The sequence below is a fragment of the Dendronephthya gigantea genome, unplaced genomic scaffold (genome assembly GCF_004324835.1).
Source record: "Dendronephthya gigantea isolate DGI-Jeju-01 unplaced genomic scaffold, DenGig_1.0 000016F, whole genome shotgun sequence".
NCBI classification, from domain to species: Eukaryota; Metazoa; Cnidaria; class Anthozoa; order Malacalcyonacea; family Nephtheidae; genus Dendronephthya; species Dendronephthya gigantea.
The window spans coordinates 2,644,381-2,657,572 of record NW_021163026.1 but is presented as its reverse complement, the minus strand read 5'-3'; the positions used below and the strand labels follow the sequence as shown (position 1 = coordinate 2,657,572).

At 36.2% G+C, this 13,192-nt stretch overlaps 5 protein-coding genes across 6 annotated transcripts; 3 read left to right on the top strand and 2 right to left on the bottom strand.

The window, feature by feature from the left end:
• Window positions 1-121: 121 nt before the first annotated feature.
• Window positions 122-2,520, bottom strand: LOC114520587 (transcription elongation factor SPT4-like). 2 transcript variants are annotated; one of them, XR_003686705.1, is made up of 5 exons: window positions 2,426-2,520; window positions 2,118-2,224; window positions 1,983-2,038; window positions 1,595-1,885; window positions 122-387 (listed from the first exon to the last, which is right to left on the bottom strand). XR_003686705.1 is itself a non-coding variant. In XM_028540890.1 (4 exons), the coding sequence occupies exons 1-4, from the start codon at window positions 2,492-2,494 to the stop codon at window positions 1,764-1,766; spliced, it is 354 nt and encodes a 117-aa protein (XP_028396691.1). In that variant the 5' UTR covers window positions 2,495-2,520; the 3' UTR covers window positions 1,468-1,763. The 2 variants fall into 2 exon arrangements, 1 of the variants encoding a protein (XP_028396691.1); XM_028540890.1 differs by lacking the exon at window positions 122-387 and having other exon boundaries at window positions 1,468-1,885.
• Window positions 427-1,324, top strand: LOC114520690 (spermatogenesis-associated protein 22-like). The gene is made up of 6 exons (XM_028541013.1): window positions 427-474; window positions 540-681; window positions 771-852; window positions 936-954; window positions 1,030-1,070; window positions 1,174-1,324. Exons 1-6 carry the CDS (start codon window positions 427-429, stop codon window positions 1,322-1,324), a joined length of 483 nt encoding a protein of 160 aa, XP_028396814.1.
• A 1,332-nt stretch (window positions 2,521-3,852) lies between the features above and the next one.
• On the top strand, window positions 3,853-5,760 carry LOC114520573 (TLC domain-containing protein 2-like). Its single transcript, XM_028540875.1, has 4 exons — window positions 3,853-4,122; window positions 4,402-4,484; window positions 4,797-4,876; window positions 5,153-5,760. Exons 1-4 carry the CDS (start codon window positions 3,854-3,856, stop codon window positions 5,621-5,623), a joined length of 903 nt encoding a protein of 300 aa, XP_028396676.1. The 5' UTR covers window position 3,853; the 3' UTR covers window positions 5,624-5,760.
• Window positions 5,761-6,450: 690 nt separating this feature from the next.
• On the top strand, window positions 6,451-7,581 carry LOC114520526 (methyltransferase-like protein 27). The gene is made up of 2 exons (XM_028540817.1): window positions 6,451-6,658; window positions 7,007-7,581. The coding sequence occupies exons 1-2, from the start codon at window positions 6,554-6,556 to the stop codon at window positions 7,559-7,561; spliced, it is 660 nt and encodes a 219-aa protein (XP_028396618.1). The 5' UTR covers window positions 6,451-6,553; the 3' UTR covers window positions 7,562-7,581.
• A 173-nt stretch (window positions 7,582-7,754) lies between these two features.
• LOC114520527 (phosphatidylinositol N-acetylglucosaminyltransferase subunit H-like) lies at window positions 7,755-9,280 on the bottom strand. Its single transcript, XM_028540818.1, has 5 exons — window positions 9,054-9,280; window positions 8,408-8,507; window positions 8,185-8,312; window positions 8,001-8,111; window positions 7,755-7,862 (listed from the first exon to the last, which is right to left on the bottom strand). Exons 1-5 carry the CDS (start codon window positions 9,237-9,239, stop codon window positions 7,776-7,778), a joined length of 612 nt encoding a protein of 203 aa, XP_028396619.1. The 5' UTR covers window positions 9,240-9,280; the 3' UTR covers window positions 7,755-7,775.
• Window positions 9,281-13,192: the final 3,912 nt, after the last annotated feature.

Sequence of the window (13,192 nt, the reverse complement as noted above, 5' to 3'; positions counted from 1 at the left end):
ATGTCCTTACGAAGAAACCGAAAATTGAGCAAGATTATTGCTTTGCAGAAAGCAACGAAAAGTTTTTTGCCCAAGAGCAAGACAAGAGAACAGCAGGAACCACTTCATTCACGGCCAATTCTTTCTCAAGTAACAAGCCTCAAAATTCCACAAGGAAGAATTTTTCATTTACAGAGAGGTATGTCGTTTTTTTCCATTGCTGCCTATAAATGCTGTTTTATCCCTGAACTATTAAATATCATTTTTGAACCTTTTAGAAACATGATGAATAAGCCTCAGCAATCATATTCAGGGCAACAGAAATGTGAATACTCCAGAAGCAGTTCCAGCTATGAGATGATGGACAATAGTTCAGCTAACCTCACCATAAGGAACAGCACAGATCAGCTAAAGATCAATAAAAACAAGAGTTTATTTGGTGACACAATGGTGAAAAAGAATAAAGAAATCAGAAATGGAAGCCCAGCAGTAAAGGTTTAAGAATACAAGTTTCACTATTCTAGTGTCAAGTTTTTATAGCATTACTTTTTCCTTTTTAGAATGATACCAATATCGATGGTGAGACAGGCTTTTCACTCCAAACAGTTGATAAGTCCATGAAATTTCTTACAACAACAATAAAGGGAGCAAGAAAATGGAGTGAATTCAGAGACCAAATTCCTCTTGTTTTTGAGGTATTTGGTAAGTACAAGATATAGAATAAACTACGCTTTACCACCAAACAGATTCAAGTTTAGAAAGATTATTATCTCTGATTCTTGTTCTTCAAGCGACATTGGATTCCGTACCAACATCGAACAACAACGGAACTGCGAAACTCTTCAATATCAAAGACCCAACAGGATCATCAAGGTATTTTAATACCATATTTCATGCAGACTTAACAATTATGAGTTTGAGAAGCATTTAACAATGATTACATGTCTATTTTACAGGTGTATTTACTGGGAAATGGTAAGAACTGAATAATGCAGGTTGATGCAAAATAAGGACAAGGTTGACATGTAATGGATAACTATTTCTTTATAGGATCAAAAGCTACCAAGAATGGCAAGAGGGCAAATGTACAGGTATATGTATACTGGAAAATATCTCTTTCCATGATAAACTAAGTAAATGTATATGAATCATACCGGCATAGATCGTTTTATTTATATACTTCATTTGCTACAGGTTGGTTGGTGCATTGGAAAGAAAGACCGGTCATTTTCAGTGCTTCACAATCCGCCCAGCACAAGCAAGCGAACAACATCTTGTGACACAGCAAGTTAAGATATGTGATGATGCCATGACTAAACTTGTCTCAATGATTTCTGAATCCTAATTTGTTCACCGTAATATTGACAATTGTACTAAATGACTTTTACAATACATATCCTAAAACATTTATTTGGAAGTTATAATGATTATGAATGAAAGATTTTCACAAACAAAATTGGAAAATTAAATATTTGAGTGAACTGGAATAAATTATTCAAAAACTGTAATTGTAAACAAATAAGAAACATTAATCTGACTATTCCAGTCTTTATAACACAGATACATATGAACCAAACTGCATAGTTTTACAATATTTGAAAACAATACTACTTACATAACATACAGGAAATACTGCTTAGCATAGTCATACAATTTCATTCTTCCCCATCTCATTGTAAAGGTTATTTAAGATGGATACCAGAACTTGAAGTTTCTTTTCTAATATTGGGGGATACTGACAGCCATATCAACTGTTTTAACACATGAAATGTTCCTCATGAGTATTACAACTGCTGTGAACGATCTCTTGGAATATGATCAACCCCTCTTGCTTTTAGTTCTCTTATAATATGCATTGGTAGTTTTCCTGTTACAGATACAGCATAGCATCCTGGTACCATGTTATCTAAAGAACAACAGGAAAGAATAATAATAACCACCTGTTATACCATTAGTTTTAATAGTACTTGACGTGAAGTCCAAAAAATTCTGATCTATACTACCTATTCGCTGCCATCTTGCAACCCAGCTGTCATCACCGCTTATCAATGATATTATTCTACAAAAAAGTAAAATTCATTCATATCAACAAATAATCAAAGAAAGACTAGAAAGTACTTATTTGAGTTAATTCTTACCCATCAAAATTAGAACTTGTACAGTTGCTTATGTTATCTTTACTGCCCTTCAAACGTAGAAATTTCTCGCAGTTGTCGCAGCCATCATATTCAAACTGGTCCGACGTCTGGGAGAAAAACGAAGGATCAAATATGGCATTGAAACATGAAATGATGAATGATTTTATATACACGTATTATCAATACAATCGCAGGCATAGCAAATTTAAACGATAAAAAGCTCGTTCTTTTGGAGTAAAGAAAATTTTGAATCCCCCAGAACACTAGGAGAGACGGGAGAGATTAACAATAAAGAAAAAAAGCCTAACCTTGATCAGAGAACACAACAAACATGCTCTTAAACCACGAAGTTCTCTTGGCACTGTTTCCATCGCCATTTTGAATATTAATTATTGAAAACTCGCAGGGAAAGCCAGGAGATTTATCCAGACTTTTGATTGATAGTTCTTGGGACTAAAGGCACTAACGAGAATGCAGAGTTGACTGTCTGAATGTCTTTTTTGCTGTTTTGCTGCTGTAAGGTTGATGAAAACGCTGATCTAATAAAATAAATGTTTGATGTTTATGAATAATATCTGGTATTGTTTCATTCAGAGACTCATGCCATGCAGAGACTGGGGAGAGTATTCAGGGGTAATAAAGGTGGTTTTTAGTCGATATAAATTTTTTTTCGAACCATATCCGTTCCACATATGTTTAATAACAATATTTTTTTGTATGTAAAAGAAAAATCTGGAAAGCACGCCAAAAAAAAAAAAATTTGGAAAGAACGTAAAAGCAACCAAAAGAGATCATCCAGCCTATGCCACAATCTAACCTGGTTGTACAACCGGCTGCAATATACCAACATAGTTACAACTACGAAAGGTGCAAGGACAGTTGCTATAGGAAGAACTCCCCCCCATAACTCACATCTTAACGGCCGTCTAAGGGGGAGATGCACTACGGCCCCCAGACCATGATGTATGTGCACCTAACCGTTACGTCTCAGTGAGAAACAGAGTATGCATCGCCACAAGCCTAGCGTCATAGACGAATCAGCTACAGTGGCTAGCCCTGAGAGCGAAGATAAATTTAACGTATTTAAGCTTTTCCTGGTTTTGGGAGGCATTCCCTAACAAGTAACACGCTTGGAAATGTCAAGATTTAAACGTCTAAATGTTTTTCAAGTGTTTTTAGCGAGAAATTTTAGTGCTTTGATATTCTTTTAGAAATTTTAGTGTTTTGAAACAATCCTTGTTGGTTTTTAACGTCAAAATAGTCATCATTCTCGAAAGAAAACTCAATATAAATGACTGAACAGCTTAGTTACTAAAAGGTTTTGTTAATTTTTTCTTAGTATAGCCGCTTGATTCGCCGGTACAATTTGGGCCTAAATTGTATGTATTTATTTTACTTTATCTTTATTGATTCTGTTCTACTTTTCGGGGAATATTAAAGTTAGATCTTCTTCTTTGTTTCTTTTACTAACTATCCATGGCACCGAGTCACGCGAGATGTAGGTAGTACGAGTAGTACGAAATTGTGGTGCCCTGATATTTTGAACCATTTCGACCATGGTCGAGTATACCATTTTCCGGTACATTCGATTTCGACCACCAGGTCGGATGGCTGTGGTGCCAGGAATTTTGCCCTTTTGAACTCACCGCGGTCATGAAATATTGACCAATCACTTTGCAGGAAAATACTATAATTTGTATATCAGGTGATATCGTCCGGTTATCACACTGTTGGGAATGCGAATATGTGAATATACATTTATACACTCGGCATTTAAAATATTAAGATCAAAACTTTGGATAATGGAGGAAATCATCGTCTCCCAAGGCTGGCTATATGTTAGTGTGATTTCAGCTCTATCTTTTCAAGCAGTCAACAAGTCAGTTGCGTTAGTTTTGCCGGCGCCTCGAAAATTTCAGGATCAGTGGAAGAAGGTTTGGCTGTGGGAGAATATTTGTACATCGTTTGTTCATTCCTTCTTAAGTGCTCTCCTGACTGTTTACAGGTATGCTTCTTGCTGTTATTCATCTACTATAAGCAACACTTTTAAGCGTTGAAAGCTGCTTTCGATTTTGTCTATTTTGCGTGGATTCATAACGCAAGATCGATGGAAGTGAAAGGACAATTAATAATATTTTTACGTAAGAGCAATGTTTAGACACTAGAGACGATTGACCCGTGATCAATTTCATTTTTTTTATTCGCTGTATGCTACAGAAATACGGCTAACTTGGAGAGTTCTTTCTTAACAGTGAATATTTATTCAATTTCTTCTGTCATTTAGCATATATAAAACGCCATCGATGTTAAAAGACATGATAGACTCATGGAATATTTTAGCTTATTATACACTTGCATTGTCAATTGGTATGTAATATTCGGATGTAATATTTAGAATATCATCACATATATATAGTAAACAAACTTTGCACCTTTAAGCCATTCTATGAAAGTTTTATACGTCGTAATTTAACAGGTTTAAGTCTAACGCACCAATAAGCTCATTTAGATGAAATTTTATACTCGCTCTGCCGAAACTAGACATATGTAGTTTAGATCATGAGGCAACATGAAACTAGAAATTTAATTCTATCTGCATGTCCACGTGTTAATTATTAAAATTTCATTTAATTTATCTCGGGATTTCATTTTTTCACGAGAATTCTTGACTTCTTATAGGATATTTTATATACGATTTCATCAATTTAATCATCAACGATAGAGAAAAAGGTCTTTGTATTATGATCCATCATGTTCTAGTAAGTAGAAAGTTTACTATTTTTTGAAGGTACTTTAGTTTAATTGAGCGAAGGGATTGTCATATGAATATTTGATGAAATGTGTTATGGCGTATTAATCCTTGGATTTTATTATTCATGTTGCATAAGAATATTGTTATTTTTACCAGAGAAAACCAAACCATTTGTTTACAAATGAATTTTATTTATTTGTAAGTTTTATGATATTGTGTAAAAGTGGGAAACCTCAAAAGTATTTGTAGTAAGTCTTAATAGTAATTTTATTTCCAATTCTAGGTAATTTTTATTTTCTACATCACTGTCTCAAACAAGAAGTATATACCATTTGCATTGTGTGCCTTACTCATGGAAATCAACAGCGTTTTTTTGCACACACGTCGACTCATGCACATGTCAGACATCAATCCAAAAGGATTGGCTTTTAGGATGAACTGTATTTTACTAACAACCACGTTTGTAATATTCCGTCTCATCCTCTGCGCCTGGATGATTCATTTCTTCGTCATGAATGGACATACTGTCAGCCAGTTACATTTGGGTTTTGGAATTTTTGGGCTGTGTATAGTCATACCGCAGAATTTGCTACTTTTAAACCAAGTATGGCTAAGTGATGCCAAGCGCAATACACAGCTGAGTCAGGCTGAGAAAGAGAAATTAGCTGTAAGAGACAATAATGCGAACAATTTAAATGGCTTGGAAAAGCTTAAGCATTTCCTTCAGATGACAATTGCTCGCAGTGCTGAGTAAAGCGGTTATATAATGTCCTTTCACGTAAATGTTGGGTTCAGAATAAAAGTGGAAATACTTCTTTTAATTTCATATATATGTGATATATTTTACTGACAATTACTGTGTGTACATATGTTAACATTTAATATACAAATTCCTCCATAATATATGCATAAAATATAATTTTGAAAAAAATTATCCCTAATTGTGTTTAATTTTTTATGCTCTCTTTCCTTAAAAGTTAGAGACTGCATGGGTTCACTGCTTGTGGATGATAAAACATAATAAGTTTTGTTAAATTTTGTTTGAATTTTTATGTAACATATGATGATGTCATCATGATAAGAACTTATATTTTTATCAGTTTAACATGAAGTTTCCTCATGTTTTACATGAAGTTTCCCTGAGGCCTGAGGCTATAAAGTTGCTTGTGATTTAAATAGGCGGAGAAAGTGTATAAATGAAAGCATAGAAGATTATTTCGTTTGGCCAAAATTAAATTGGCCCGTGTAGAACCAATCGGATTTTAGCCCCAGTAATTAGAACATCTTCATTATTTTTGGGGAGTTTTTATCAGTTATTTCAGGAGATTTTCGTACTACATTAATTATCTTTAAAGTTTCAAGGGGAGATAAATACTGCGTGTTATTTAAGAACACATTTTAAATGGTGCTAGTTAAATATTGGTAGATGCAAACGCGATCAGGTAATAATTATGATATGTCAGTTATATTTAAAATATTATCAAAAACCTTGTTAACCAATCAGGAGAGACCTTGTTGGAGCTGCTACACTAACACTACCCTCTGTAAAAACATAATTACATAAATTATAATATGAATATATCTTCATTAATATTTTGCAACATTTCGCCGAACATTTCGATACGATAATTTAATTGTTACAAACTGAGTTTATGTTCTAAAATTATACGCAAATATTTTCATAATGTCTACGAAAGAAAGTCATGAACGTGTAAAGGCTATTAACGCTCAAACGACTGAAGAAGAATTGATCCAGATTTATTCATCATGGAGCGAAACGTATGACCAGGTAACTGCTTAGAAATGGTTAGGGGGGAAGGAAGCAGTTGTCCCCCAATCATTTTAGAAGCCATACTTTGAAAACGTTGACATTAGGGTGGGTAAGTTGCTGAATAAATAGGCAAAACGTTGTTGTTGGCGGCCCTTTAATTTAGTTCATAATATTTGGCTTATTCACCTATCACTTATTTATATAATCTATCAACCCTGGTTGTGACACCGGGGTACAAGATTGTGGGGTGAACTGGAAATCTGTTTTGTACTTCCTAACGTAATTGGCAATTTCCAAATATGGTTGGAACTCGAGCGTGTAAAGTTTGTTGAAACCAACTGTAATGAGATATATGAACTGTTTTAGGAAGTAAAGAGTGATTTGGGCTATGTTGCACCAAGGCTTGCTGCAGAGAAACTCTCTGAGAATCTTAAAAAGAAAGGACATTCAAACAATGTCAATATCATTGATGTTGGCTGTGGCACTGGCTTAGTTTGTGAGGAATTGCACAAACTTGGATACAAGAATATTGATGGAGTTGACTTCAGTCCAGAGTTGTTGAAACTTGCCGAAGGTAAGGGCGTTTATAGGATGTTGAAGCGTGGTTTCATGGCTTCTGATGGGTGCAAGAATCTTGGCATAGAGGCAAACCAATATGATGCTGCCATTTGCATTGGTGTCTTTACGGTTGGTCATGTGAAAGGCAAAGGGTTTGATGATCTTGTTCATGTGGTCAAACCTGGTGGTCTGGCGTGTTTCACCATCAGAAAATGCATAGCTGATGATCCCGAATATGGATATGATGAAAAAATGGATGAGCTTATCAAGTTGAAAAAATGGAGTCTGGTTTCAAAGTGTCAAATTGTGTACCATGAGGTTAACAACTACAAATGTTGGTTGTACATTTATGAAATTCTATGAAATATCATAAAAGTAAAACTTTCTCCTTTTGCAGCACATTTAATATACCCACTGCTAAATGCTTTGTTAGAATTAACTTACATCATGTTTGAACTAATAGTAGTTTAGCAGGCCATGGGCCGGTAAATTTATGTCAGCTGTTGGAAGTTTTTAAAAAACTATTTTTTAAGACCCTGCTATGGTATATCATATGATACACTTTGATTAAAAGTATCTATTTCTCTTTTTTGTTGTGGTTGTTCAAAAATGGTTGCATCTCCTTGTAGATGTTTTGGAGTTCCTCCAACCTCAGCATTGTGTTCTAAAAAATAAACAGAAACCCCATTAATGCCTCATATTTACATCTTTAGTCTGTCGGGTAACTATATAGACATGCACCTGCTCTGTGGACTGGAGTATTACCCACAGAATTTGTTCACAGACCTCTGGTAAAACTTACTTTGAATAGAGTTACCATTTTGGTTGAACCGTCTTTAGTTTCGTGACCATTTTTCATTTCTTCCTTATACTCAGTGTCTACTGTGAGTGCCAGGTAAAAAATAACTCTTTGCTAAAGAGAAGAATGGCAAAAGATTGTAATTTTCTATGATTGAGTGAACAGTCCTATAGATCATATAGCATACCATTGTCACTGCTTCATTGATAATGAGGTCTTTAATTGCACTGAAATTGAAGAATGTTTTGTTTTCCTTTCCAAAACGACCTCTTGAGCTCAGCTGGATGCCAAAACCCTCAATGACTTCAACTGATTCTATACATTCAAGGTTAGTGAGTATTATCCATAAACAGAGTAACTAGTCAGCCTAGAGAGCAGTTTAAAACTGTTCATATAAACTATCAACACACCTTCAACAATTTCAGTCATCACACAAACAATAGCAGATGCCACAACACAGGATACCACCAAAATTGCCGTTCCAACTCTTGGGACTTCTTCAAAATATGTCTATTGAAAAAGAAAAATTTCCTGTTTATTAAAAATGAGCTTAAGCACAGTAAACAAACTGATCATCCATTGAGATTTGAGACAACTATCTTTTCTTTGCTAAATTGTCAAAAAGGATGATCAGTCTGGACTATAAATCTGGGCAGTGAAGCATTTCATTAATCATAACAATTATTCATTATCGCTTGTTGGGCAAGATCAACTTGGATGGATTTCTCTCATTTGTGATCAGTGATTAGTGCATTTGTCATCTGATAACTGCATATTGAAAAGATCTAATATCCAGTAACTGCTTTCCTCCAATCAGATCTCAGAATACACCTTCATTGTAATATATTAAATACTTAGGAATCCGAATATTGAAGTCAAGACGAAATAAAGTTCGTAAAACGAAACTGTAACTACTTCCCCAAATACCTTCTCAAACAGTGAAGAAAGAAGGAGATTTATGGTTATTACTCAGATCACGGCAGGTTTAATTCTCTGATAGATTGACCCGGGTGCTTCCTGCAAACAAAACATTGCGTAATAATATATAACACCAACCTGTAATAACAAAACGACGCTTGCTAATAGAGCTACAACTCCACACATTGGCCATAAATAATGAAAATAGTTGACATTTGTGCGAGAAAGCACAAATTGACGAAACATAGAGCCTAGATATACATATTTTACGTTTACTTGCCGCCCATAAGAGTCTGTGGTTGTTTTTAATTGGTTTGTTTTCATAATTCACGTACACTGCTGCTACCGTGCTGTACTCAAGTTTAACCACAAGAAACGGATGTCCCCTCCTGATATACATATAAGAAGTAACTTCTCCCAGGGGGGGTAAAAAATTTCAGGTGCATGCGAGTTGCAATGTAGTTTTGAGCTGTATATAAACTGGAGCCCGTGGTGTAATTACTGACAATGCGAATATATGCAAAGTCCTTGATCTTACACTGAAACAATCGTTTTCACTAACATTTCTCCTAAATTACTACCATTTGCGTTCAAGCTTGCGACGTGCGATTTTAAAACGTACGTTTGACGTTTCAAAACGTACGTTTAACGTTTCAAAACGTTACGTTTGCCGTTTCAAAACGTACGTTTTGTCACGCCCCCTGCCATGTTTGGGTAATTAAATTGACATGTTTTTGAAGTCTAAACGAACTTGGCATAATATCTAGTGTAAACAAATATGGATCCGTACTCTGTAAAAAAAGTAAATCTATATGGTCGCAGTTACTGTCCTGGTAAACCCATTGGCGAAGAATTTGCATCTTTTATCATCGATAAAATTTTGAAAGAAGGTGGCGACCGTATTACTGGTTACATTCCACGAACGTATGTACAGTACTCCAACGAATTTACAGTATCTCCCAATACGGTAAAAAATATTTGGAATAGATTTTGTGAAGAAGTTCCAACAGTACAACCCAAGCGCAGAGGTGGCAAAAGACAGTCAAAATTACAGGAAGATGACCTCGAACTAATCGAAGTGTTAAAGATTAATTCGCCGTCAATTTCTCTTGCGGAAATCATCCAGGAGCTAACAGAATGTGGCGTCCAAGAGGTTTCCATGTCAACTGTTTCGAGAGCAATAAAAAGCAGGATGCCTTCAGGTGAACGGTAACAAGAAAGAAACTGACCAAACTGGCGAGGGAGCGGTTTACTCCAAACAACATGTTTTACACACAACTTTTCATAAACTATCTTTCATCGAAGGATCCAAGAAAGTTAAAATTTTTCGACGAAGCTGGAATAAAAATACCAAACGTAGGAACTCGCACGTACGGACACAGTGCTATAGGAACGCGCAGTGTGGAGATAATACGAAAGCAGGAATCTCCAAACAACACATTGAACTTGCTTGTTTCAATTGTTGGGCCCGAATATTATAATATTCTTAGCGGAGCAACAAACACCGCGCGTTTTCTTGCATTTTTCGAAGAGGCCGGAAGAGTGGTCAACGTTAATACAGGTCGTCCATGCCTTGAGGTGGGTGACATCGTTGTGATGGACAATCTTTCGTCTCATCACTACGAAGGTGGAGAAATTTTGGAAGAGTGGTTTGACACAATGGGTATAGAACTATTATATACGCCGTCATACTCTCCTGATCTGAATCCAATTGAATTATGTTTCAACAAGATTAAAAACATTCTAAATGGTGAACTCAGGAAATTGGTCCACGATAATTTACATCTTGCGGTTGCAGAAGCCGTCGAGACACTTTCACCAACGGACATGACAGGTTTCTATGAAGCCACATCTTACTTGTTTATCTAGCACTGTAGTATAGCCATGGTATAGTTGCTTTATTACAATTAAATGAGCATTTATTTTCATTCGATAATGCAGGCACGATTGAAATGGCTGATATAAAAATAGTTCTGACTTCTGAATATTAATTAGTATAGAGAAAATGTAGCGTCATCAGAAACAATAGTTCTAAATATAACCTTTCGTATTTCAATAAATCCAACATCAGTTACGTAATAACTCTCAAATTTTGCGACGTTGAAACGATGGTATTTTTTTCATTTTAATTTATTTCGATTATTTCAAACATTTTAACATTAACTGAACAACAATAAATCTGGTACGGAACATGCAACCACAACGTACAAAATCGAATCAAGTTCCAGTAATATTAGCCTACTATGTAGCCAGAAGCATGCGAGCGAAACACAATTGCAAGGGTGTATTTTACGTTGGTTCTAAAACAAACCGCGGCGTTTAGCCAGCATCAATACTGTAATTGGAGGCCTAGGGGGGCATAAAATAAACTCACACAATGTAATGACAATCGATTTAAAAAAGAAGTTAATCATGCAAAACATGACTATATGAATATGCCCCCCTCCCAATTATCGACGTTTGCTTCGCCACTGAATTCAAAAACGATTTTAATAACGAAATGTTTTCCTTCGCCTGGTAAACCTAATGGCACCTTATTGAAGAAATATTTCCCTTCGCCTGGTAAACCTATAATGGTACCTTATTGAACGTAATATCAAATAAAACTTGGACTATGTCATAATATTATCGCATAAGATTAACTAATTGTTTTGCGATGACAAATTTAACAACATAGAAACTGCGTCATTTTCACTGACTTCAGGTACATCGTCACTTGTCGACTCTGCCGGCGCCGGCGTCATGAAACTGTTTGTCGGCGTACTCGTAGTTGTGCGAACACAGTCCCCAGTAGATTGGGTGTACGGCATTGCCATTGGTGAGTAGCTTGGGAAATAGGGACAAATCGATGCCAAAGAAGGCATTGCCATTGGGTGTACATGTTTCCATATGCCATAGGGAGATCGAAGCCTGTCGGGGCATATGTTGACTGTGGGTAGGGTAAGACAAGTTCGTGTTGGCACTCTCCAGAGTTTGCGGTTTTGATTTATGCAAGCTTTCTCTGATGACAATAGCTAATTGCTCAGCTTCTTCTTCTTCTGATGCAGGGGCACTATGCAAAATTTGTGAAGGCTTTTCTTTATCAGTATCAAAGCTTATACTGTTACTACAGGAACTGCTACTTTGAGTACTGACTAATCTCGAACTAGGAAACTCTATTCCATGATGCTCGAGTGAGGATCGAGCTGGATTTTCGTGTTTGCGTCGCTTGGTGTTCTGTTTTGACCGGCTGTAAAACTGGTTATTACTCGAATCGTCGTCAGCAAGACCGAGGGCGACATTCAAAATACGTCCGATATCATGTCTTGCGGGGATTTTTCCTCCCAAATTTTTTTTGCAGTACTCCTGCACTAGGTAAACGTGTTTTCGTAGTAATGACCAATTTTGGTTACCGTTTACCATGTAAGCCGCCCTATTTGCTTGCAACAGCTCACTTTCGATTCTAACATGTTTTTTGTCCGTCGCATTTTCTACAGCATGTTTTCTATTGCGAAGTTCTTCCCTTAACTGTTTAAGTTTGATTTCGTGTTGCTTTAATTGCGATCGCATTTCCTTTAATTTATGTTCGCCTGGGTGATTTTTTTCCAATCCGCATTTAAAGACCGATGTGCATTTATCGAGTTGACAATTGCGAGCAGTGTGACCCAACCTAAGGTGACAATTTCTACATATATTTCCATTATTTGGATCTGATTTGACTCTTGCTTTTTTTTTCAACATTTTCAATGTTTGCTTGTAGCTGCCTAATTACTGTTTCCTGCTCGTCAATCTTTTCCTCGCTTTTCGTAATGTATCTCTCAAGTGGAGTTTTCTCAACACATAAGTCGTTATCTAAACGATCGTCACTGTCATTGTCTAGGCCCATGATCATGCGATCTTCCTCAGTATCATCACTATCTATATCCTCACAGCCCATAAAGTTGCTTACAAGACAAGATTTTACTGTACTTGACGTTGGGTAGCGTCTTAATGCAGATTTTGACTGTGGCTGTCTGCAATGTGAATCGGTCACTTCCTCAACTTGGGCTCTACTGTCAACTTTCGCTTTTACACTTGGTGAAGAGCCCTCGAATACTCTCAATTTAAGACGATGAATATCCGTCCCTGGAATACATTTTATTCCAGTAATTGCGACTCGGAAACATAGGGGGATCACTGTTCATTACCACGTATTCTTTCTCGTCATTTTCGTACAGCAATCCGAACGTCAAATCTCTTGTTTTAGGGATTTCTCGTTTTATAGCTTCGGTTAAATCATTGTATGTCCTCGGCGAGGC